This window comes from Oncorhynchus nerka, linkage group LG26 (assembly GCF_034236695.1).
Source record: "Oncorhynchus nerka isolate Pitt River linkage group LG26, Oner_Uvic_2.0, whole genome shotgun sequence".
NCBI classification, from domain to species: domain Eukaryota; kingdom Metazoa; phylum Chordata; class Actinopteri; order Salmoniformes; family Salmonidae; genus Oncorhynchus; species Oncorhynchus nerka.
Window position 1 is genome coordinate 17,001,880 of NC_088421.1, and position 26,661 is coordinate 17,028,540.

General features: G+C 41.9%; 1 protein-coding gene and 1 long non-coding RNA gene across 3 annotated transcripts; one reads left to right on the plus strand and one right to left on the minus strand.

Moving 5' to 3' along the window:
• The first annotated feature begins 1,850 nt into the window (after positions 1-1,850).
• On the plus strand, positions 1,851-25,050 carry LOC115110517 (caspase recruitment domain-containing protein 10-like). Of its 2 annotated transcripts, none has more exons than XM_029636242.2 (24): positions 1,851-2,006; positions 5,398-5,640; positions 7,651-7,788; positions 17,001-17,187; positions 17,490-17,628; positions 17,836-18,024; positions 18,131-18,250; positions 18,438-18,563; positions 19,275-19,445; positions 19,646-19,744; positions 20,312-20,348; positions 20,935-20,972; positions 21,247-21,335; positions 21,539-21,585; positions 21,703-21,823; positions 21,972-22,149; positions 22,234-22,357; positions 22,543-22,783; positions 23,004-23,070; positions 23,156-23,258; positions 23,369-23,527; positions 23,703-23,815; positions 24,432-24,547; positions 24,693-25,050. In XM_029636242.2, exons 1-24 carry the CDS (start codon positions 2,000-2,002, stop codon positions 24,898-24,900), a joined length of 3,060 nt encoding a protein of 1,019 aa, XP_029492102.1. In that variant the 5' UTR covers positions 1,851-1,999; the 3' UTR covers positions 24,901-25,050. The 2 variants fall into 2 exon arrangements, with proteins under 2 accessions (XP_029492102.1, XP_029492103.1); XM_029636243.2 differs by having other exon boundaries at positions 18,441-18,563.
• LOC115110518 (uncharacterized) lies at positions 7,968-15,198 on the minus strand. The gene is made up of 2 exons (XR_003860640.2): positions 13,327-15,198; positions 7,968-10,639 (listed from the first exon to the last, which is right to left on the minus strand). It is a non-coding gene; the product is annotated as an uncharacterized LOC115110518 (long non-coding RNA).
• Positions 25,051-26,661: the final 1,611 nt, after the last annotated feature.

Sequence of the window (26,661 nt, forward strand, 5' to 3'; positions counted from 1 at the left end):
CACTGGGCTCTGGGGCTCTCTCAATGCCCTCTCTGTTTCTGTCACCTCAGAAATTAGAAGAATGATGTCCCCTCTGGGCCTGGCCTGTGGCCGTAGTGCTTCTGAATGTGAGAAGCAGGGGAGGGCTTTGAGAAAATATGAAAATGAAAGAGAGATGAGGAGAGGACGTGCTAAAGTTGTTTCAAACATCTATTTCTGAACATTAAGGCGCCTATGAATATCTAAAAACAAAGTAACGTATGTTTTTTTTTTGTAGGCCCCAGTGCTTTGGCTTCTGTGCTGTAGGCCCTGCTTCAGTCCAGCAGCTCTGAGACACTGGTCTGCTTGTTTATTCAGGGGAGGCCCAGGGACCGAGGGTAGGTTGACATTTCCTTTCAGTGTGTCAAGAGAAAGACACATTCGTTTGTCAGGCACCCCACATTTCCTGTCTCACATTGCACTGTAACTGAGAGACACATTCCCAGTTTATTTATTATAATTAAATGTTATTTTTTTTGCCTTTTTTTGTAATTATCTTTTTTATTAGAATTGTAATAAACAATTTTGATCAGGGTTTACACAGACAACAAAACAAAGTGCACCACACAGATAGAGTACAGGGAGTTAACACCTTCCCAGTTTAAACCCCCCTACTGTGCTCAGGCCAGACGCACCAGCCTGAATGCCTCTGCAATGTCACTGCTGACTTCTGTTGTAGTAACATAGTATCTGTCGAATTGTAAGCGCTAACACACTATCAGTCTTAACTGTACGCGTTAAGCGGGCTTATCTAAATATCATTTCTAAGGTAGCAGCAGCCTTTCAAAAGCAATTACATAATATTGAAATGATTTGTCATTGTGTATGTAAGGCGTGGTCCCTCTATTGTAGACTGCTACAGCAGTTATAGGTAATAGGTTTTCATCATGATTCAAGATCTTGTAGTTAAAGAGAGACCATGAATAAGTCAGTGCTCAATGGACCAGGCCAGGGTGAGTCACATGCTGGGCAAGAGCCCCGGGGTATAGCTATCTAACAAAACATAACATAGGACTAAACTGTCTTATATATTCAATAGAATTAATCACAGAAACAACTGGTGTTATTGGTGTGAGCAATGGAACTTCCAAAGATATTGATAAAAGAAAGAAAGATGAATTAAACTGAGCAACTTTTTAAAGCACTGGGTGGATTGCTCCACCTTGTGGGAAAGCCCTTCTCTAGCCCCTCTTCAAAGCAGCTTTAATACCTAATTGAGTTGAAGGGAGTAAACTCTAAAAGTTCAACAGCAAAAATGACTGATCTTCATGATCTTAGATCTGTATGACCTGTTGAAATGGAAGTTGTCCTCTAGCCTACTGATGGCTGGTTACATTTGAACTATGGTAGGCTTTCCTTTTTAACAAGATTTGTTTAAAGTTAACCATACACTGTGTGCACAGGAATGTCAATTTCCAAAGACCAAGGCCACTTTATTGCAGGAAATTCGCTTTAACGGTCGACTTTGGGCATGAAAACTGTCCAACTCGTCCACTTTCTCATTCTTCAAACAGAAAATGTTTCCCTTGGGTTAACCAGAGATACAGTATTTGGGTTAACCTGGCCTTAACCTAAAGTAGCAGGCTTAAAATAAACTGCAGAGAGGAGTACCACATCCGGTTTTCAGCAGAAAAGGAAGCCTATGTTGAATTAGCTGTATCCCTGAAAACCGGATACATCCGGTTGTTGGAAATTTATCCTGGTTTGGTCATCTGGAATGATCAGGACAGTTGTGAACAATTGCTGATTGGTGGAATATGGGATGTGCAGACAATTGTGAGGAGGCGGGACTGCAAAGTTGGGGAGGGGTGTGATACTGTGTCCCAGGTACAACACAACCAGCTTCTCAATGCAATAGCATAGCCATAGTGGAATAGTAGTTTACGTTTCTATTGACTCATTCATCCTTTTATGATTGATCGAAACGAAAAGTGGAATATCTGTCTGAGGAGTTTGCTTACAACACGATCAATCCTTGACAATGAGTGGTAAGTGGGAAATTAAGATTTCTTCTTGTCATGTTTATTTTAATTCAATTTTTAAAAGATTTCTTACCTGACTTTATCAGATAAAGTTAGATGACTCAATCGGGGCTGAAAAGTTGAGGCACTGAATGACACTTCACCCTCCTTATTGTCTTGTCAGTCACAGTTATTTTTAGTACTGTAATCTCCAGTCAATTAATGTAGTAAATATTCATATTGCCAAGTAGTCTGAGGGGTGTTTATTTTTATTTTGAGATGTTGACACTGCTCTGGGAAAAAGTTGTTCTTGATAAAAAGTATCTCATGTTTTCTATGGACTACATGAGTAGCCTACATGGGAAAAAGAGAGATGACAGGAAAAGATTCCACAGGACACAGATGTGTCTCGACCTGTCTGTCTGTTAGCCTATATGTGAGCAAGGGGGGTGTGGTTATGGAGCACTTACTTACCCCTCATTGTTGGTAAATAGCTAACTTTAAAACATATACTATGTTGCTTTAGACTTCTGCGGGAAAAAATGGGGTGTCAGCTATGACACGGCGCCTTGAGTTGGAAAAAATCTATTTTGGTTATTGAACTACAGTAGGTGAAGTGGATTTACACCCAGTTACGGAATTAGATTATGGGTCCCTGATCTGTGCTACTAAACGCGTCGAGAGTCTCAGTTGAACTTGTTTTTTCTTAGTCCAGGGAGATGGCACAACTGCTCCTCAGTAGTTGAGGTCTTTGTCTGCTATCACAGTAGGTTTTTAAGTGTGTGATATGATTCACATCAGTGTTTGCATTCTTGAGCTCTGAGACAGATTTAATGTCGTCCCTATCATTGTTTACAACCCACCAACCAACCTTGTGTAACACCAGGAGAAACTTGAGTAAATCATTGGTGCAGATAAATGCACCATCAAATGTGTTTATAGTACTGGAAGTTAATCCTACAGCCTGTTATACAGTGCATTCGGAAAGTATTCAGACCCCTTGACCTTTTCCACATTTTGTAACATTATAGCCTTATTCTAAAATCAATTAAATATTTTTCCCCCTCATCAACATACACACACTACTAGGGTAGCCTAGTGGTTAGAGCATTGGACTTGTAAACGGAAGGTTGCAAGTTCAAACCCCCGAGCTGACAAGGTACAAATCTGTCGTTCTGCCCCTGAACAGGCAGTTAACCCACTGTTCCTAGGCCGTCATTGAAAATAAGAATTTGTTCTTAACTGACTTGCCTGGTTAAATAAAGATAAAATAATGTCAAAGCAAAAACAGTTTTTTAGATTTTTTTGCAAATGTATTAAAAAGATAAACTGAACTATCACATTTCCATAAGTATTCAGACCCTTTACTCAGTACTTTGTTGAAGCATCTTTGGCAGTGATTACAGCCTGGAGTCTTCTCGGGTATGATGCTACAAGCTTGGCACTCCTGCATTTGGGGAGTTTCTCCCAGTCTTCTCTGGAGATCCTCTCAAGCTCTATCAGGTTGGATGGGGAGCATCACTGCACATCTATTTTCAGGTCTCTCCAGAGATGTTAGATCGGGTTCAAGTCTGGGCTCTGGCTGGGCCACTCAAGGACATTCAGAGACTTCTCCCGAAGCCACTCCGGTGTTATCTTGGCTGTGTGCTTAGGGTCGTTGTCCTGTTGGAAGGTGAACCTTCAACCCAGTCTGAGGTCCTAAGCGCTCTGGAGCAGGTTTTCATCAAGGATCTCTCTGTACTTTGCTTCGTTCATCTTTCCCTCAATCCTGACCAGTCTTCCAGTCCCTGCTGCAGAAAAACCTACAGCATGGTGGTGCCACCACTGTGCTTCACCGTAGGGATAGTGCCAGTTTTCCTCCGGACGTGAAACTTGGTATTCAGGCCAAACAATTCAATCTTGGTTTCATTAAACCAGAGAACCTAGTTTCCCATGGTCAGAGTCCTTTAGGTGCCTTTTGGCAAATTCTAAGCAGGCTGTCATGTGCCTTTTACTGAGGAGTGGCTTCCATCTGGCTATTCTACCATAAATGCCGGATTGGTGGAGTGCTGCGGAGATGGTTGTCCTTCTTGAAGGTTCTCCCATCTCCACAGAGGATCTATGGAGCTCTGTCAGGGTGACCATCGGGTTCTTGGTCACCCCCCTGACCAAGGCCCTTCTCCCCCGATTGCTCAATTTGGCTGTGCGGCCAGCTCTAGGAAGGGTCTCGGTGGCTCCAAACTTCTTCCATATAAGAATGATGGAGGCCACTGCGTTCTTGGGGACCTTCAATGCTACAGATTTTTTTGGGTACCCATCTCCAGATCTGTGCCTCGACACAATCCTGTCTCGGAGCTCCACGAACAATTCCTTCGATGTTATGGCTTGGTTTTTCCTCTGACATGCACTTTCAACTGTGGGACCTTATATAGACAGGTGTTTCTTTCCAAATCATGTCCAATCAATTGAATTTACGACAGGTGGACTCCAATCAAGTTGTAAAAACATCTCAAGGATGATCAATGGAAACAGGATGCACTTGAGCTCAATTTCGAGTCTCATGGCAAAGGTTCTGAATACTTATGTAAATAAGTGTTAGGTTCTTATTTTTGAGAGTAAATAACTCAAGGACACTAGATAAGCTTTAACCAAGTTTAATTCTTCCCAAAGGTTATGTACAGCTGTAATTCAGACAACCCAACATTTCTCCCATCACAGATATATATATCCCACTTAAGACACTCCTCCTGCTCTCCAATCCTTACATCTTATGGTTCTACAGGAAAAGAGTAACAGGATACTAAACCCTTATTACTCTCTTCAGGGGATCTGACCTCACCTCCTGACCTCAACCCCTCCTTCACCTAATCCACAGATGTCCATCTGTCTCCCCTATATCAACATGTTGCTCTCCTCCCATCCACCTAACACATTCCAAAGCCATATGTCTTTCTACAGAGAACCATTCACTTCTGACATAAAACTCAGTCTCTTCCACTATTCTATGCTTCTTCTCCATCATTTATTTAATATCTCAATGTTCAAAATGTCAAATCAAACATAAGGTATTTCTGTTTTTTAGCAAACATTTCTAAAAATCTGTTTTCGCGTTGTCATTATGGGGTGTTGTGTGTAGATTAATGAGGAAAACCAATTTTTGAATACATTTTAGAATAAGGCTGTAACGTAACAAAATGTGGAAAGAGTCAAGCGGTCTGAATACTTTCCGAATGCTCTGTATGTTAAATGCAAAATAATCCCCTCCAGCTTTCCTTGGAGCACAGCCAGAAAAGCACCTCCTTTTGCTCCTTCTCACAATGCAGCAGACAATGGCCATAAACTGTATCATCAACATAGTTTGAGCCTGTTCTCTTTATAACACAGAATGTTGGCTCCTCTTTCAAACCAGTCCTCTATTAACTTGCTTTATCTGTACCAGGCATCACAGTATGGGTGAAGGATTATGACACAGGACATGAAGAGGGGCGGCCGGTGTCCCCGTTCTCTGAGGAGTGCTGTGAGGAGCTGTGGGACAGGGTGGAGGGGGTGAGGCACAAGCTGACCCGCATCCTGAACCCAGCCAAGCTCACCCCCTACCTGAGGCAGTGCAAGGTCATCGACGAGCAGGATGAGGATGAGGTCCTCAACTCCATCCAGTACCCACTACGTATCAGCAAGGCTGGTGAGAGAGAGGAAGGGAGAGGGAATGTGTGGGAGCAAAAAAGAGAGGGAGAATGAGAGAAAAATTATGGAAGTGAATGAGAAAAGTGCAAAAGGTACAGTTGAAGTTGGAAGTTTACATACACCTTAGCCAAATACATTTAAACTCAGTTTTTCACAATTCGTGACATTTTATCCTAGTTAAAATTCCCTGTCTTCGATAAATTGGGATCACCACTTTATTTTAAGAGTGTGAAATGTCAGAATAATAGTAGAGAGAATGATTTATTTCAGCTTTTATTTCTTTCATCACATTCCCAGTTGGTCAAAAGTTTAGTATTAGTATTTGTATTAGTATTAGTATTTCAATTAGTATTTGGTAGCATTGCCTTTAAATTGTTTAACTTGGTTCAAACGTTTCGGGTAGCCTTCCACAAGTTTCCCACAATAAGTTGGGTGAATTTGGTCCCATTCCTCCTGACAGAGCTGGTGTAACTGAGTCAAGTTTGTAGGCCTCCTTGCTCGCACACACTTTTTCAGTTCTGCCCACAAATGTTCTATAGGATTGAGGTCAGGGCTTTGGATGGCCACTCCAATACCTTGACTTTGTTGTCCTTAAGCCATTTTGCTACAACTTTGGAAGTATGCTTGGGGTCATTGTTCATTTGGAAGACCCATTTTTGACCAAGCTTTAACTTCCTGACTGATGTCTTCAGATGTTGCTTCAATATATCCGCATAATTTTCCTTCCATGTGATGCCATCTATTTTGTGAAGTGCACCAGTCCCTCCTGCCGCAGAGCACCCCCACAACATGATGCTGCCACCCCAGTGCTTCAAGGTTGGGATGATGTTCTTTGGCTTGCAAGCCTTCCCCTTTTTCTTCCAAACATAATGATGGTCATTATGGCCAAATAGTTATATTTTTGTTTCATCAGACCAGAGAACATTTCTCCAAAAAGTACGATCTTTGTCCCCATGTGCAGTTGCGAACTGTAGTCTGGCTTTTTTATGGCGGTTTTGGAGCAGTGGCTTCTTCCTTGCTGAGTGGCCTTTCAGGTTATGTCGATATAGGACTCGTTTTACTGTGGATATAGATAGTTTTGTACCTGTTTCCTCCAGCATCTTCACAAGGTCCTTTGCTGTTGTTCTGGGATTGATTTGTACTTTTCGCTCTATTCATCCCTATGAGACAGAACATGTCTACTTCCTGAGCGGTATGACGGCTGCGTGGTCCCATGGTGTTTATACTTGCGTACTATTATTTGTACAGATGAACGTGGTACCTTCAGGTGTTTGGAAATTGCTCCCAAGGATGAACCAGACTTGTGGAGGTCTACAATTTATTTTCTGAGGTCTTGGCTGATTTCTTTAGATTTTCCCATGATGTCTAGCAAAGAGGCACTGAGTTTGAAGGTAGGCCTTGAAATACATCCACAGGTACACCTCCAATTGACTCAAATTATGTCAATTAGCCTATCAGAAGCTTCTAAAGCCATGACATTTTCTGGAATTTTAACCGACTTGCCAAACCTATAGTTTGTTAACAAAAATTTGTGGAGTGGTTGAAAAACGAGTTTTAATGACTCCAACCTAAGTGTATATAAACTTCCAACTTCAACTGTAAGTGAGAGGAGGTAGGTCGGAGAGAGTGAGGTAAGTAGGGGTTTGTGCTGTGTGAGAAAACGGTGGTTAGGAAGGATAGCAAAGTGGGGAGTGAGAGACAGAGGGAGGGGAGACAGGTATGAGTAACGAGGCAGGAGATCAAGATGAAAGGAATGAAGGAGTGGCCACTAGCTAGGTAAAGGAGAGGGAGAGATAAAGGAGGAGGTAGACAGATGGGGAGTGAAAAAGACGGGGAGAGAGGAAGAAACAGAGAGATGAGGTTAGAGAGGAAAAGATGACAAAGGGATTACCTGGAACATGAGCAGCTTTCACACTTTTGTCAGTACAGTACTTACATTGTCTCCATCTTCAGGATGTATTGTCGTCTTCGTCTTATAAACTTTAATGATGTCCTAACTGTTTATCAGGACGTTTGATTGACATCCTGCATGGGCGTGGCCAGCGTGGCCTGCAGGCCTTCATGGAGTCTTTGGAGTTCTACCACCCCGAGCAATACACTCAGCTCACTGGACAACAGCCCACCCAGCGCTGCTCCATCATCTTGGGTGAGGATTTGTCCCCAAATATCCCCCTTCCACTCCTGTATGACCAGTGTTCCCCCATCCCCAATTGATAGAGAAATTCTAAATTACTCTATGCTTTAATTGCCAAAACCAATTTCACACTCGTTTCTATTCATTAATGAGGTGTAAGTTCATTAATTATGCATGAAGTAGATCGAGACCAGTCTTAAAAGCCAGGTAAAGAGCGTTTAATTCCAGAGAGTACTGACCCAAAATACAAAGAACATTACATTTTAAAGAAAGAAGACATAAAATGACATCATCAGTTTCACACCCTCTCCCAGCCTTACAATGGCGTAGTATTCGGTCCTGGAGATAGTTTCACTCCCCTCATAAACTACATTCCAACCTGTCTAAAGGATAACTTCTCTCCCCTAATGGAATCCAACCAAAACATTCTTATCTGTTTGAAAAACTATCTTATCCCTCCTTCTTAAACTTTCCCAGGAGACACAGACACAATTCATTTCTGCTTACATTTTCAGTAACAGTACAATTAAGAACCCATACTTTTCAAATCATAACATAATAGTATTAGCATAAATGGTTCTAATCATTAATGTATACATAATTGATCATCTAAACTATATTTTCCTCTAACAATCCTCCCTTTGATCAAATATTATACATTCAATTCTACATCTAGTTTTATTTAATCATAAAAAATGAAAGTATAAACGAACTTAACTAACCTTTTTATAGAGGTTTATCAGATTATCATATGAATAGACAAATAATTCAACAAATCAATTATAAATGTTTATCCAACTCTTCACATTTCATTAATCAATTCTAACCTTAACTCCAACTGTTTTTAAACCTACATCAGAATCATAACTCTTCCTTCCGGATTTTCGTCACGACCTTCATTAAAAAAACAGTTTAATCATGGAAACCAATTACAATCTAATTCCCCTTTATCTCAACACTAGCCTCATCAAACATAAATTCCCCACAAATGACAGATCCGGATTCGTCCACTTCCTCTGTAGACATGCCTTCAGTCCTCCACAGGTCAGAATCTGGAATCGGCCCATAACGCACCATCTGTAGGGTCATTGATTTTTCCAGAGTCCTGGAAACAAGGCCTCGCACACAGGGAATTAGACAACAGCAGCATAAAATTAAAACAGTCATACAGGTAGATACAGCCCAAAACACCACATTTTTCCATAAATACTGTCTACCCAATTTAGTTCAGAGAAGTATCCACCCCAGAGTTTCTGCCAACCCGTGAGCCAGGGTGGTCAAACCAGCTGAGGCTTCGGGCACTGATTCGTCCGGAGCTGAGCTACCTGGGATGTAAGACATGGTCCTGATTACCACGCCCACTTCCTCCTTTTATCCTATGCAATTCTATTCTGTCAGGTCTTCCAGCTGGTTGCTTCAGTCTGTTCTACAAAACCTTTAATAACACCTTTGGTATTCCTGCTAAAGCACTGTTGATTACCATAACTATAATTACACACCTCGTGGAACCCCAATGTTATCAATATATACTCTGTCGTCAAAAGACCCAGATGGAGCATCTCTTCTCTCTCGTTTTGGCTAACTTCATGTCTTGGTGTTGTATGAGTGTAAAAGGCATTCCTAACCCGTCCAATCAGTCAAACTCATTCCCCGCACAACCACCAGATGGCGACACTGGCCCATTTTATTTCATTGAAATCCCCAGAGTTCAACCAGCCTGTCAATTCAGACATGGTCTCGTCAGTGGTCATTTTCTCTGTACCAACTTGGTTCCTGGGGATATAAATAGTGACAACTGTCATTATCTGGCATTCCTGCTTTCATGAACAGCTTTACCATACATGCCATTCCCTTAGGGAATTAATTCCGTTCAGTGGAAAAGGGATAGTTGTTAACTGGGGTTTAGCGTTCGCACAGACATAACATTCTTCTTTAGCCACTGATCTGGCCGTATTGAATCCATTCCAACCATAAGTTGGACTCCCCAAACCCAGTCTCCACTTCTATAACTTCTTTGAGGTCTTTGGTCTGAACTATTCGTACCTTTATACAATACTTCCTCTGTTCAGGAACACAGTCCAAAACGCCAACCCTTACTATACTCCACCTGGTCCCAAATTGGGTGTATGGGTTTACGTAGCCATCCCTTTCAGTGTGAGCTATGACCTGTCCACGATCAATATGGTGATTTACACAAATACTTCCCATAGAGTCCCATGGTTCTAGACTGCCAAGGGGTGAATGACCCCAATTGATCTACACAAAATTCTACTGAGAGATCCTTGCCCAATTCCACCCTCACTTCCTTACTATTTTGTTTCAGTGACCTTCTGAGAATCTTAGGTAACATCCCATTTCCCTCATCTAGCACATGAGTCAAATTATCCTCTTTGGCACTTTCCGGGGGATCATGGTGAATCAGGAATATGGCCCCCACAATAAAACAGCTCAGGACGGTCAGTGCGCACGTGAAGCCCCACCCTCTCCCCGAGAACATATCAACAGCCAGAGGCCAAGCCATCACTTCACTTCTATGAACGCTCACAGCTGGGGAAAGGTCGGGTATAGGGAATCTTCAGAAGGAGTTTGACCCCCGTTCCATATGGGTCACGGTTCCTCTCCTACTCCTGTGATCGTCCGACAGTGCTAGTGTGACTTAACCCCTTACAATGTGTGATATGTACCCAGGTAGCTCTTTCGGCTAATCTCACAGCGAAGGCAGTCACCAGTAGTACTTGGAATGGTCCCTCCCACCGAGGCTGCTTCCAGTTTTTTTTTCTTTTTAGTGATTGGATCCAGATCCAGTCTCCTGGTTGAATCTCGTGTGCCACCTCCCTCTGTAGTTCTCCTGCTGGGCATAAAACTTTTGACCATACAGGTTTGGTTAATAAAACAGGTTCTTATTCGTCAAACCAATTAACATTTTTTTATTAGTTAATTATCCCGTAGGTCACATCCTATTCTAGAACACTATTTACCCATCCCCCTTTTGTTACCTGGCTCTGCCCAGGTAACAACCTTGCCTTATTCTTATACAATGACTTAGATAAGATTTAGTGAATTATCCTTATGTCTGAAATTCCATTTAGGAGTGTCCCTTTCATTTTCCACATGTCCAATTCTCACTTTTGTCTCCACTCAGTAATTTATCTACCCACTATGTTATCTTTGCTCTTCCTGGCCCCCCCTCTAACTTCTCTGCTCTCCAACCTTCAAGGTCTCTGCAGTGCGGGGGAGGGCTCCTCTGTATGTTTCTCATGTTTTCCAAATTTGAACTACATGGGAACTACAAACCCATGGACCCTCTTTTAGAAAAAAAAACATGTCTATGAGCGGCTTTTCTCCAAATTCCTTAATCAATCTATCTTAATCCTAACAATAATCCTAACTCCTCATAGATGTCCTATATTCCTGTTAAATATAATACTATTTAAAAACTTATAATCTAATAAATGCTAACCATATTAAAAATCCTTCCTACACTAACAAGCCCTCTCCTTGGGGACCCTCAGTATTCTATCTGACAATAACATGGATTTAATGTGTTGCAAAGTGTGGAATAAAACTTTGGTCCTGTAAAACAGAGTAAAGCAGAACAAAGCATTCTTATAACCCATCTGGTCCTCTCAGCTATTCTTATCCAGCACCAGGTGGGCACCATGCCACCCTTCACGACAGGGAGAACAAACATACATGGGTCATCCTCAGTCAGTCTTATCCTCCCCTCAAAGCATGCTTCACCTCAGCCTCTCCAACTGGAGCATCAAGCAAAGGCATCATGCCTGAAGCCTTCACCACATCTGTAAAAGACTTCTTAAAACACGGTATGATGCAAGCAGCACATCACATCAATAACAAATAATACAAGAATTAGGGTCAGAAATCCAGTAACCACCATACCAGTATACTTACAAAACCAGTCTCCCAACCAGGGTGGACAGTCAGACTCCTCTACCCCCGCCATGGTCCTCATCTCAGCAGATAGTGCATCAAGCCCATTTAAGGCCCTTAGATATACTACCATCTGGACTGGTGTTATTAGGGATATACGTATAACATTGTTCACTGAACATTTTGCAGACTCCCCCCTGACTAGCAAGAAGCATATTCTAAGCAAGTCCATTCTGTATAAGACAGGCACAAATTGTCCCTACCATCAAAACCAGTCTCCTTGCCTAATTGATCAATAGCTGAATAGTCTAACATTAATTACCTGAATGGGATTTTTAGCATAGTGGTGACAGGTTCGGTCCAGGGGTGATAGAGGAGTGTGTCTGGCCCCGGTCCGTCTGAGACCTCCGGTTTTGGCAGTACCTTAATAGAAAACACACCCACCGTGTCTGTCCCGGTCCTTTGTAGTCCGGGGGTGTAAGTGCCTGCATCAGAGAGCTTAATAGTTTTGATGGTTAGTAGGATTTCATCACCTTTACAAAGTTCAACAGTACTCCCAGGTTTCCCCCATATCATGGAAAACCTATTCCACCTTTGTGGGATTCCCTATGCCATAAGGATATCCTCTTCTCCAGTCCCAGAACTGTCCCAAGTTGGTTATCATGTAATCCCCATACGGACACCCTCCCCCATTACACAGGTAATGTCCCCCGTCTTTTGACACTCCTGTACACGGGTGTTAAAATCAAATAAAAATACCTCAATTTCTTCCCTGCCCTGTTGGCTCAAAATATGTTATCTTCCCCTATTTATTCTCAATGATGAACATGACTTTCTCTCTGTTACAATACAGACTTCCTAATAGCCCATTCAAAAAAAAACTCACAGCTAATGTTATAAGACAGAATCCTGAACCGCTTTCTCATTTGCGGTTCAAACAGTAATTCTAAACCCTCAACCAAAACTGCTTCATTTCTAATGAATTTACCTCAACACTAGTAACTCAATATGACCCCATTCATTATACAAATGACTCTCCCCTGGGGCTGATCAGACCTCAGAAGCCAGTCATGATAAGGTCAAAAGGTCATACCATATTAGACATAAAGATCCCTTTTATCCTTACAATAGAAATAGTCACCTGTATAATTCAAACCCATAAAAAAACATCTCATAAGGTTCCATATGTGAGCGTGCCTCTTTAAAATCTCCTTGCACTAAAACAAATCGTTCTAACAGTTGTTTTATATATATATAATTTGCAGACCTTTTTCAATTTGGTCGTTTAAAGCTGCTCTCTCCCCCAAAATTATAATCCCAGGAGGCCTCTAAAAGTGACACCACATCCTTAACTATCATTCACTAATGCTACTTCGAATCAGAAACTCAATAAGTGAACTATAACTAAAACCTAATGATAATTCCCCTTTGACTCAAATCATTAATCATAAGTTTTAAACATCGTCTACGGATATGTTTACGTAAATGACCATGCTACCTTTAGATACAATTCACCCGATAACATTATTATCCAATGCATTACTTTTTCTCTCTGCCGCAATGTCGTACATTTCACAGTGTAAGGAATCCGTAATTTAAACCCCGATATTTAATAAATATGCATTCACATTTCTCTCATGGCTCTTTTAATTTACTTACTTATGGGTAACTTTCATCCATTCCGGAACAAAGAGTTCTACCTAAACCCGCCAGAACACACTGTTCAACTAAGTTAAATCAAACCCTAAAATTGACTATAACCAATAAACAAATAAACAAAACACTTTTATCTCAACTTCTGAAAGGTTTACTCGAAGCCTCGATACACACACTAATAGCCATACAGTTTGCTCCGTTATTCCCAGTCTTCTGGTGACAAAAGTGTCGCGCTAGTGACGTCATCATCAAGCGCTCAATCTGCCAATTCGTAGCGACTTCAAATGAATTGTAAATAATTCTTGTTCGATTAACCAAACCTAATTTTTCACATCTGTTCAAATCCTGAATTATAATTTACCACCCCAACCAACATCTCTAAATTCGCCAATTTTATAAAAGCTTTTCGATGGGCATAAATCATAATTGTCTCTTTGTTATCATTTAGAAACCATTTTGCTCTAAATACCTGTCTCGTCTTTGACTTAGTATTTTAATTACAACTCTATTCCCAATACGTTATTCACTTGTCTAATTTACAACTCAGACCAGCATTGGCGAGTGCTCGCCTTAAAAATGCCTTGTCTCTGGGAACAGGGAAATCCCCTTAACCCAAACATTTACTCCTACGACACCCAATAATTCTTATGATCCCTTCACGTCGTTCGTTTTAAATCTCTTGATGTTTCATGTAACTTATTTTTCTCTCTTTGAATTGTCGTCCCACAATATTTTTTCCCACTGTCATACACTCAAACCACTGTGATTACCGTGCACTATCCCTTTAAGATAAGAATTTTCATTTGTTCCCCGCAACGAGAACGGAAATCAGATCATTTTTAGAATAGGTTACTTTTTGTTCAAATTCACTGGTGTTACCTTAACCAAAGATCAATAATCAGAAAAACAATCACAACTTCTTACGATTAAACTATTCTTACCTAATTTATAGTCCAAAGCGTTGCACTATATAGCCCCATTGAGTGTCTAGCAATTCCTTTGCTTGGCTGTAGGCACAAATCTGCCCGCCTTTGTAAAATATATATTCCCTATTCCGATTGAGTTCAGTTTTAAATTCTAATCATCAGAGTAAACTCAACCGAATTTCTCAATTTACTATACCCTAACATTAAACGTACCATGTTTTTGTGTTAAACTTCTCATGTCAATTGATTCATAATTAGCCGTAACGTCCAGGCAGGCTGGAATTGTATTGTATCTCTCCGGTATCCCCTCCATTTAACTTTAGGTAACTCTCTTCTATGATACATCTATTTAATTACGACTCTCATCTCAATACATTATTCCACCAGATCATTTTGGGCGAAATAGCGTTTTACATCGACATTGCCTCGCCATTATTTTTAATGACTTATTTTATCAATTCTATCTAGAACACATAATATCCGTTCCGTTATATCTTTTGCAAACACTGGCGACCGTATTTTTCAGGCAAAACATGCAAATAGGTCAATTACGATCTAAAATCAATTTTAGTTAAACGGGAACCGAACCGTGGATTACCGTAGGTGAGACTGCCGCGCTCACCACTCCCCTACCAGCACAATGGAATTTGACTGAGACTCTCCGCAAATATAACCATTTTCACAGTTATCTGAAGTTGTTACTCCGACATCTAGACAACAGAAAATAACCCAAATTCAAACGCCCATATCTCTTTTATTGGAATCCTCATCTACTAAAGTCTGACATTAAGTCTTACCGTATACAATACATTACTGTTCTTTTAGGACTTTTACTAAGATTGTCGCTCCAAATCAGCCTACTTGTAGAGTTGACCGAAGACAAATAGACCGAGTCTCAAAAGTCTCCGTCCACTCCTCGTTCAATCTGATATTAGTTTTCACCCGTATATAGCGATCACTGCAGTAATATATAGTAATCCCTATTCCTATAGGACTTTGAACTATAATATCGCCCCAAATATAGCTTAATCTGTAGAGTTGATTGAAAATGACCAACGGAAAAGCAACTCAATTGTTCCCCATAATCTAAATAAAGACCTTTATATCTATGGGGTCACTTGTTCCGTCTCTCCGCTGGATACATTGTTCAATCTGACATTTAACTCACCCGTATACAGTAATCATCGTTCATTTAAAAATAATCAGTATGTATTTTCCATCCTGTGAACCGCGTCCATAGAAGACTTTTGATCGGACATCACATTTTCCCCATAGGATATTCCTTCTGGGACTTTCAACGTAAAATGTCTCAAATCTCACTTCTCTAGACTAAGTTGACCTCTCCTGTGAACCACGTCTATAGAAGACTTTTGATCGGACATCCAATTTCACTTTCAACGTAAAATGTCTCAAATCTCACTACTCTAGACTAATCACTCATCTTTTGATATTAATTTATTTCAGCATTGTACAGGTTCATTTATTCTGTTCGCCTAGAATTACCCTGCCTTCTCACCAAGCCTAATTTATCCTCACCTGTTTTAAACAAATCTATCTGCTACTTTCCACAGTCAGACTACTTCCCATATACAGATAGACTATTAGGTAAAAACTTTATTTAGGTATGTTTATTGAAGTATTGGCCATCCTATTTGTACGGAACAAGCGTCCTAATTCTCCAATGCGTACTATATCACTCCTTAATAATCCTTGGCTTGCAAAACCAGGCCGTATTAAACTCTAGTTTATTTGTTGGTAGCGCACTTTACCTTAGGTCAATTTCGGACCTGCTTTCATTTTATCGATATCCTGGTTAATACCCCCGGTAGAAACCCATTTTATTTGTTCGGAATATTCAAGCACCTATTATTGATCAAATTCAACTCCTTCATAACATTTTAATCAATAAATATCCTAAATAATCCCTCCCAAATTCGAGAATAAAGGCTACTTTATCTGCTGCCGACTGGGATAAGCATTGTTCGTTTGAATCTAGTCACCCTCTCTGTCCTCTGTGATAATACGCAGGCCTGTTTCAATTTTTACCTCAATTCAGAGGTCAGGTCTTTAGTAAAACGAGTCAAAACTCGTGTGCACGATTTTCCAGCGTACTACCTACAGGCACAGAGAGGGATTTTTTAGATCCGGCTCTCGAAGGACCAAATTGATAGAGAAATTCTAAATTACTCTATGCTTTAATTGCCAAAACCAATTTCACACTCGTTTCTATTCATTAATGAGGTGTAAGTTCATTAATTATGCATGAAGTAGATCGAGACCAGTCTTAAAAGCCAGGTAAAGAGCGTTTATTTCCAGAGAGTACTGACCCAAAATACAAAGAACATTACATTTTAAAGAAAGAAGACATAAAATGACTTCATCAGTTTCACACCCTCTCCCAGCCTTACAATGGCGTAGTATTCGGTCCTGGAGATAGTTTCACTCCCCTCACAAACTACATTCCAACCTGTCTAAAGGATAACTTCTCTCCCCTAATGGAATCCAACCAAAACATTCTTATCTGTTTGAAAAACTATCTTATCCCTCCTTCTTAAACTTTCCCAGGAGACACAGACACAATTCATTTCTGCTTACATTTTCAGTAACAGTACAATTAAGAACCCATACTTTTCAAATCATAACATAATAGTATTAGCATAAATGGTTCTAATCATTAATGTATACATAATTGATCATCTAAACTATATTTTCCTCTAACACCCATTTACCTCCATTGCTGTGTCCCCCCAGATGAGGAGGGTCCAGAGGGCCTGACTCAGTTCCTGCTGCTCGAGGTGCGTAAGCTGAGGGAGCAGCTGCTGGGGAGCCGCGTGTGTGAGCGCCGCCTGTCCCAGCGTTGCCGTGTGGCCGAGGAGGAGCGCGGCCGGGCTGAACGCAAGACACTGGACCTACGACATGACCGGCTGCAGATGGAGAGGTACACCACACGGAACCACACATACAGGGCTTAAAGCACTGTGAGACAAATGACACTAGCATTAAAGTTTGATTAATTGAACTTCACAGGTAAAACCACACAGACATCCACAAGGCTCAACAATATGCATTGCACCCAAAGTGAATGACAGTATTCAGACTGGAACTTGAAACATTGGGAATGATATACATAAACTACATTCGTGATAAGCCATGGTCCATAGCTGTCATACATTTTTTTAATAGGGATGTACAGTTTCTATGTCCAGTGTACTGAGAGCTGGCTGAATGTGTCTCCCACAGGCTGCGTCAGGACTGGGAGGCAGGCAGCAGGGAGCTGGGCCGGCTGAAGGACAGACACCTGGAACAGGCTGTGAAATACTCTCGTGCTCTGGAGGATCAGGCCAAGGCCTCCGCACGTGAGAGAGAGCTACTGGAACAGGTATAGAGAGGAGAGGGTGACAAGGGGTCTGATGGGTTGTTGAAGGAGAGGGAGGGTGACTGGGACAGAAGAAAGCAGCTGGTGAAAGATAAAAGGATGGATGGAGGGTATACATTTTTTTGAAAGAGCTGTTGGGACATGCCTTTATAGGAAGCCTTTTCCCTGGTAGGATTCCCTTGTAATACTCTTACTCAACCTTTTCTACAGATGGAGCATCTGAAGACCAGACTGATGGAGGCAGAGAAAGAGACTGACAGTAGTCCTGTCTCTATTGCTCCAGTCAGAAGGAACAGGAGTGTCGCCTATCACACGAACGGCACCCCCGCTGTTCCCGAGAAGAGTGAGAAGCCACTACAGCACATTGACATTCAGAAGTCAGGTCACATTGAAACACAGGTAGAGCCACCACTCAGAGTGAATCTGATTCACCCTCTGAGTTTGTGATGTTTTCCCGCCCCGACGGTGCTGCTCTAACTCTTGTATTGTTCCATTTTGACCTCAGGCTCTGTTGGACATCCTGAAGCAGGATCGCAGGGAGGCAGCAGAGCAGAGACACGAGCTGTGTGGCAACATCGCCAGACTACAGGGAGAGCTGGAGAGCTCTGAGGATTTCAGGGACAAGGTGAGAGCAGAGAAAGGGCCTATTCACGCCATTCTGTCCCATTATTCACTCTCAGAAGTCACTGAGCTGGTGACAGTTTTTCAAGTTGTCTTTGTTCAGGCTTCATAAAGTGTTAAAACACGCCTCTTGTATATCAACACAATTGTATTATTCTGTCTTTGATTGTATGGTGTGTTGTGTTGTGAAGCAGGAGTCTCAGTGTGAGCAGCTGCAGCTGAAGGTGAGGACTCTGCAGCTGGACTGGGAGACGGAACAGAAAAGGAGCATTTCCTACTTCAACCAGATTATGGAGCTGGAGAAGGAGAGGGACCAGGTCAGTAGGTCTGAGTAGGGATACGGGTTAGAATCAACGAATCAATGTACGGTAAGGTTTTTGTTTCTGTTGGTTTAAATTGTTCATGGCTGTTTGGAAACTGAATGAACATGCACAGAGTGTAACGGTTGTCTGTGGTGGAAGAAGAGGAGGACCAATGCTCAGCGTGGTAAGTGTCCATAGTGATAATTTATTATCATGAACACAAAAACAAATTAACGAGAACGAACGAAACAGTCCTGTATGGTAAATACACAAATCAGAAAACAATCACCCACAACTCAAGGGTGAAAACAGGCTACCTAAGTATGGTTCTCAATCAGGGACAACGATTGACAGCTGCCTCTGATTGAGAACCACACCAGGCCAAACACAGAAATCCCAAATCATAGAAAAAAGAACATAGACGGCCCACCCCAACTCACGCCCTGACCATACTAAAACAAAGACAAAACAAAGGAACTCAGGTCAGAACGTGACACAGAGGAATATTGAGGTCGGAGTGTTGAGTTTGAGGCCTTTTTGCAGGATAATATAAGGCCTTTCTCTGCATAGTTGCCCCATTACTCACCGTAATACATCATTTTTTGTCTAGTCATGCAGGTGTTTCCACTACTCAGTATCTCCCCCACTCTGTGTTTGCCTGTCTCCTCATAACTCATCTCTCTAGCACGTTCTCTCCTCCTCCCTCTGATACTGTATATCCTTCAGGCTCTGCGCAGTCGAGACAGCCTGCAGTTGGAGTATACTGACTGCCTATTGGACAAGAACCGCCTGCGTAAACGCATTGCAGAGCTTCAGGCCAATCTAGAGCAGCAGCAGAGAGAGCTGGAGAAAGAGAAGGACAGGAGCAGGGAGCAGAGTTCCCCCTGTATGCACTGTGTGAGTCTCAGCTACTGCATGTACACACATTCTGTGTACACACTTTTGATTATACTTGCACAACACAAGTGTGTTTTCCCTATTTTTTCAGACATACAGTTTCACACACTCACAAAAATATGACAATCAAATTACAGTGTGGACCTGTTAGCCTTCTCCTGTACTCTTCTAATGTGATTGTCTCTCTGTCCCTCTCCTAGTCTCACCTGTCTCTGTGCAGCGAAGACCAGTGCTACGGGCCCTGCTGCTCCCTAGACCTCAGCCCTCTGCCCAACGGCACTCACCAGCTGCTCTGCAAGGTCAGAGTTCATCGCCATCTTATCATCTTCATTGGCAGCAGCTAGAATATTAGCAACATTATAGTGTTATGCTCAACAGCAGCCACAACATTTATCTCTTCATAATCATGTAATAAATAGTCCTTGAGGAGTGTGGCAGTGTTGCTGTCCAACCCGTCCTTTCATTTGACTCATTCAGAGTTGTACTTAAGTAGGTACCATTGAGCTGATCCCCGTAACAATAATGATACTTTTACTTGGCATGGTTATTCATGGTCTACTTACAGAGAATATTATTTTTAGATCAGGGTGAAGCAACTCCTGTGTGCTAATTAGGTTGCATTGTTGTTTTGCATAGAGTTAGAGATATTATGTTTTATGTATTGTTTATTTCACTTTTGTTTATTACCTACTTCACTTCTTTGGCAATGTTAACATATGTTTCCCATGCCAATAAAGCCCCTTGAACTGAACTGAATTGATGTTGCCAGAGAGGAATTTGTGTAACTGTCAGCAGGTTGGTACCTATAGGATACCTTTCAGTGAACAGATGTTGATGATGTCTCTGTTTTCATTTCTGTGTCACAGTCTCCCTCTACAGACCAAACCCATGACCACTCCGAAGGTAAGCCTACATTTCAAATCAAATCAAATGTTATTTGTCACATGCACCGAATACAACAGACCTTGCAGTAAAATGCTTACTTACATGCCCTTAACTAACAATGCAGTTAAGAAAAATACCAACAAAAATAAGAAATAAAAGTAACAAATAATTAAAGAGCAGCAGTAAAATAACAATAGCAAGGCTATATACAGGGGGTAGAGTTGAGATGAATGCAGTGTTTCCCAACCAAGGGTACTTGGCCTATCCACAGGGGATACTTTAAGGGTACTCTGGGTAGAGCAAAATATACTTGGTAGTCGAGTAACGGAAAAAGGTTGGGAACCACTGGATTAGGGGATTGGGGTTTTGCAAGGATAGCATTGAAGAAAAGAGCATTCCTGAGTTGATACCTTTTTTTTCATTTTGCTTTATTTATTCTACATTTTTACATCACGGTAGCTGATGAAGGATAAACCTTGTATTTGAACTACTGTTTGAATAAGACATGGTAGAAATAGGCATGGCCAAAACAAATGTGTTTTTTTGGACCACTTTGATGAGAGAGGATAGGCTTAGACTTCTAAATACTTTCTTTTGTCTGCAGGTTCCCGTTCAAACTCAGAGGAGAATCTCTTGACAGCAGTGAGTGGTTACATTACTCCACAACACTTTGTGACATGCCAACATATCAAAGCATCATGTCTCATCTTGCGTTAATCTATATTATATTAACAAATGTATTTTTATCACTGAACAGTATAGCTGTGAATACACACAGTATATGTGGATTATTGAATAATTAATAAACTTTTTCAAGTTGACTTGGAGACAATGAATAGGTTTAAATTGTTGGCCTGCATCTATACTTTAGTCATTCTCTATTTCCCTTTTTGTTTGTGTCCTGTGTGTTTTACAGACAGTGGACAGTGAGAGGGATGTTAACAGGCTCTCCATCTTCCCCTTCCCTCCCTGCATGAACTCCATCAACCGCAGGGTCAACATAGAGTATGTCATACCTATAGAATTAGGAATTAGAATTATTATTAATTTAATAGGATATCTATGGTCATACCATAGCAGATCAACTTTTACATTATTCTCTGATATGTAGATATCACTCTCTTAAATCCCATGTTATGCTGGAAATGCATTTAAAACTAAGTAAATTATGATGAAAAGTCCTCTATTGTGATCTTATCCCTTTACAGGTTTGACCTGGACTCCTGGAGCAGTGATGAGAATGAGAACCTCACAGGTTTGGTTTAGTTCAGTACAACCCTCATGTCCGTCTAAGTCTGTAGCTACCTGTAATACATGTAACCCCGGCTAAATATAGATGTGTGTAGTGATGTCTCATTATGTTGTGTTTCAGGAGTCCAGAGTGAGGTCTCCCTGTCGAACTCCTGTAGCTCCCTGCATTCTCACCTCTTCGCCCCTGACCTCATCAACCTGCCCCCTGTCCCACCTCACAAACCCAACTACAGCAGTCTCTGGTATGTCTCCATCTCTGTGCTGCCTACATCAGGGCAGCTAATCCAACGTAGTGTAGGTACACTTGCTAACCCTTTATGGTGTGAGATATAATCTTAACTGTATACTGATAAGTGTAATTACCATCTCTCTTTCCCCTTCCTCTTTCAGTTTCGAGCCCCTGTCCCCCGTACCAAGTCCCCCCACTACGCACAAAAGAGGAAGAGGCAGCCTGGCAGATGACATCACCATCATTGGGGGCAACCGCACAGGCATCTTTGTTAGCAGCGTCAGAGCTGGTTCTCCTGCTGAGCAGTGTGGTCTGAAGGAGGGCAGTGAGTTACTGGAGGTGAGAAACAGAGGCATACAGACAGATGGACAGGCAAACAGCCGCACAGGCCTGAGTATAACTGTCTCTCTCCTCCCTGCCCAGCTGGAGAAGGTTCTGTTTGGTGGGGGCAGTGTGCTGATGGGCCAGTGCACTGGAGAGGTGGCCCACTTCTCTCTGCAGTGGTGGACAGAGCCCTCTTCTCTCAAACACCAGACCAACACAGAGGGTGAAGTTCTGAGACAGCTTTTACAGTTATTTTCCTTGACTGATGTGCTTTTTCAGTACAGTACACCTTTATAGTAAATGGTCTTTCTTGGCCTTTATCCAGATGTCAGACTGTTTATAGAACCAAAAAAATATAAAATAATAGAGTGTGTGTAACTAACTGCCCACCCCTTTTCCTCTTCTCAGCCTACTCCAAGTTATGTGCCCAGCTCCCTTCTCCTAACTTCTACGGTGCTGACTCCTTCTACGTGCGCGTCAACCTGGACCTGGACCCTCATAGCGACCTGCCCTGTCTGGGGGTGCGCTGTGATGACATAATACACGTTACTGACACCCGTTACAATGGGAAGTACCAGTGGCGCTGCACCCTGGTGAACCTCCGCACAGCCAAGCCCTTGCAGGCGGGGGTCATGCCCAATTACAACAGGTAAGGGAGAGGTGCCACGTACTGTCACCTTTGTGACAGAGTTCAAATGAACGGGTTATATAATGTAAGACATTTTAATAAGCATGAGAAGAAGATTAAACGTTCCATTAATCTATAATAGACAGTTGTGCAAACATTTAGCTTTGTTAGACTGCACTCACAGACTGCATAAGACACGTAATGATAAATGTGTTTCCCCCTACATCTTTCTCTATCTCAGAGCCCAGCAGCTGTTATTGGTGAGGTTACGTACCATAGCCCTGGAGCAGAAGGATTTCAAAAAAAAAGTATGTCTCCTCTTGTCCCTACTGTGTGTGAATCTCTGGTAACCAAGGGTAACCAGACTACTGATTCCTCCATTCCTCCCTGTAGGTATCCAAGAAGGGCTCTAAGCGTGTACGATTGGTCAAGGCTGTCCCCCCCAGCTGTCGTGGGATTGGTTCCACCCCACAGGTCCTTTACACACTCAGCAACCGTAAGCTCCTCCCATATGACTTTATTGATCTTTTTTGTTTGTCCTTTGAAGACTATTGTAAGACAAAAATGCATGAACCTAAATGTGTGTGTGTGTGTGTCTTTGCTCAGGTCATGAGGAGCACCTGATTCCTTACAGTATGGTCCAGCCAATACAGGTCATGACCAAACGGCCTGTCATCTTCTCCCCCTCCTTGCTCTCTCGTGGCCTCATAGAGAGACTGCTTCAGCCAGCAGAGTCTGGACTGGACTTCAACACCTGCCAACCAGGTACACACACACATGCAGACACCCATGGTTATTTACATAGTGTCACTACACACTCAAATTTCAGAAGCACTAGTTGCATGCTTGTTGTCCTTCTTGCATGATCGGCTGTGTTTTAAAGTAATTACTTGTAGATATGTTGCCTCTCTACCGCTTCTCATGGAGTGATGTCTTTCAGAGCTAATCCAGGCCACAGAGCGAAATGATAAGAGTGTCTTCCTGCTAGATGCTTCCACCCCAGAGCAGGCTCTTGGAATCAGTCTGCAGTCTATTCAGGATGTAATAAGCCAGGTATACACTCTTTCTTTCATTCATTCTCTCTCTCTCACACTCACACACACACAAACACTTCCCATGGGGCAAAAACTGTGTCAATTTGTATTTTTTATTTAACCTTTCTTTAACTAGGCAAGTCAGTCAAGAATAAATTCTTATTTACAATGACGGCCTACCCCGGCCAAACACTCCTCTAACCCTGACGACGGGCCAATTGTGCACCACCCTATGGGACTCCCGATCACGGCCAGATGTTATACAGCCTGTAATCTAACCAGGTTCTGTAGTGACGCCTCTAGCACTGAGATGCAGTGCCTTAGACCGCTGCGCCACTTGGGAGCCCCAAAATGTTGCTTCCACGCTATTTCAACGAGAAAATGTTATGTAATGATGCTTAATCGACGTGGAAAACTGAATGGATTTGAAAAAGTCATCAACATAAGGGAATTTTGTCTTTTTTCATCAAACATTTAACCTAAATCCAATGACATGGTGACATTTTTTTTGTTGATTTTACATTGAATTCATGATAGTTGACAACTACACCTAATGTAAATCAAAACTAGAGGTTGAACTGTCTGTGCCCAGTGGGTTACCTTTCCCACATAGGTTTCTGTGTCTTGTCTCTCAGGACAAGCACTGTCTGTTGGAGCTAGGCCTGAGTAGTGTGGAGGGCCTTCTGAGGCAGGGGGTCTACCCTATCGTCATTAATATCCGACCCAAGAACAAAAAACACAAGAAGCTAAAGTAGGTGCCTGACTGACTATCTGTATTTGTGTGTGTTTACAATATACTTTTAGATCATACATTATTCTATTTTTGTAGTTGTATGTTCTCTAATCCAATTTATAAACAGTAGTTACAAAGTCAATCTATTTTGCCCCATTGACAGGAAGTTGCTGACCGGGCGAGGGGAGGATGGCATGATGGAGGAGGTGTGTCAGGCGGACGAGCAGCAGCTGGAGACCCTGCCCCTGCTCTACCACACTTTGGAACCCAGCACCTGGAGCTGCACCGAGGATCTGCTTCTCGCCATACGCAATGTCATCCACAGCCAGCAGAAGGCACTGCTGTGGGTTGAGTTGGAAAGGCTCCAATAGATCCCAATGTTTTCACCCAGTTTTATTGTTTTACTAATTTGATACAATTATTATATACATTTCACACACACCCATTTAGATACCTAGTTCTACCACAGTAAATATGAAGTTTCATGTTCATTTGATGAATTAAACCTTACAAGCTCAGTAGTAACATGTCTTTATGTTTTAATGTTGTATTTCTTGTCTACCTATGTGTAACAGTATAACTTTAGACCGTCCCCTCGCCCATACCCGGGCGCGAACCAGGGACTCTCTGCACACATCAACAACAGTCAACCACGAACCATCGCTCCACAAAAGCCGCGGCCCTTGCAGAGCAAGGGGAACAACTACTTCAAGGTCTCAGAGCAAGTGATGTCACAAATTGAAACGCTATTTAGCGCTCACCACCGCCAACTAAGCTAGTCGTTTCACATCCGGTACATATGCTAAACATCAGCATTAAACAACCTTCATTAGTTAACAGAGCATCTTTTAAATGATTGAATAATTCATAATAATACATGGAATTTGTATAGCGCATTTCTAACAACCAAATACATTCATATTAGTAGTTGGGGTTTGCCTACATTTGCCTTTGGCCACTAGTCACAATACAATAGCTTTTGAATGTTCTTCTAAAAATAAATCTAAAACTTATGACTGCTTTTATGGTTAGGAAAAACTTTGGCCTTTAGAATGTTCATTTCAAGACAACTGGAAACTCGGACAAAAAACGAGAGCTTATTAAAGGCGCTGCATTGTCAATAAATCATCTGTATTGACAATACAGTATTTACTGCGATGCGGCCTCCGCAGAAGTCAGAGCAAACACATGTTTTGCATTTGAAGGAAGTTGTAAAGAAAGTGTGTTTGTGTATATCTAGGACTGCCCCCCATCGACTGGCAACCAATCAACCATCCACTCAATTTGACCTCTGCATGCCTCTGGAGACTCCACAATTGCGTCACACCATCCTTACGGCGCCTCAAACCACATTTTCGGATTAAGCGTGGTGATACCGCAGAGGTATAATAATGCCGAGGTCAAAATAACTAGGAACTCGGAAAAATACTAGGTCAAATCATGACGTCAGTGAATTTAAGGCTGGAAAAGTAGGAGCTCTAGAAAGAGGCCGGAGTTCACGAGATGGAATTCCGAGTTGGATGACCGTTCAAATCGATTTTCCGAGTTCCCAGTTGTTTCCAACGGACTTGATGTCGGAAGTAGGAGATTTCCGAGTTACCAGTTGTTTTGAACACCGCATAACTCAATACATTTTTCATTAATGTTGACGTTTTTGCAAAAGAGATTTTAGTCGCGCGATTTTGCATTTGACTATGATATTTGGTGCAGTATTTCTCAAGTGACTTGCCTAGTTTCTCTTTGAGACAGCACTTCATTGAAGTATCCCTACTGTTGACCAATCGCCGACGAGGGGGCGTAGACTTCATCGACCAACTTCCGCTTGCCTCTAGAGAAAAATGGTGTGCCCGAACTGCTGAAAAAAAACATGCCGAAGTCCAAAACAAACAAAAACGTCACAAAATGTCATCATAATATATTCACGAACTGTTCCGTCTGGGATGCATGCGGACGCCACTAGGCAACAAAAGAGAAAAACAACAACATGCTGGAAATGTTACATAACAACAGGGTATAAATAAGCAGTCAAATGAGGCTGGGATTTTGAGGTCAGTCTTATGATATAGATAATAATAATATAGATAATGTTCTGGAAAAGGTATGATGAAGAGAAGAGGAGGAATGCATTGATT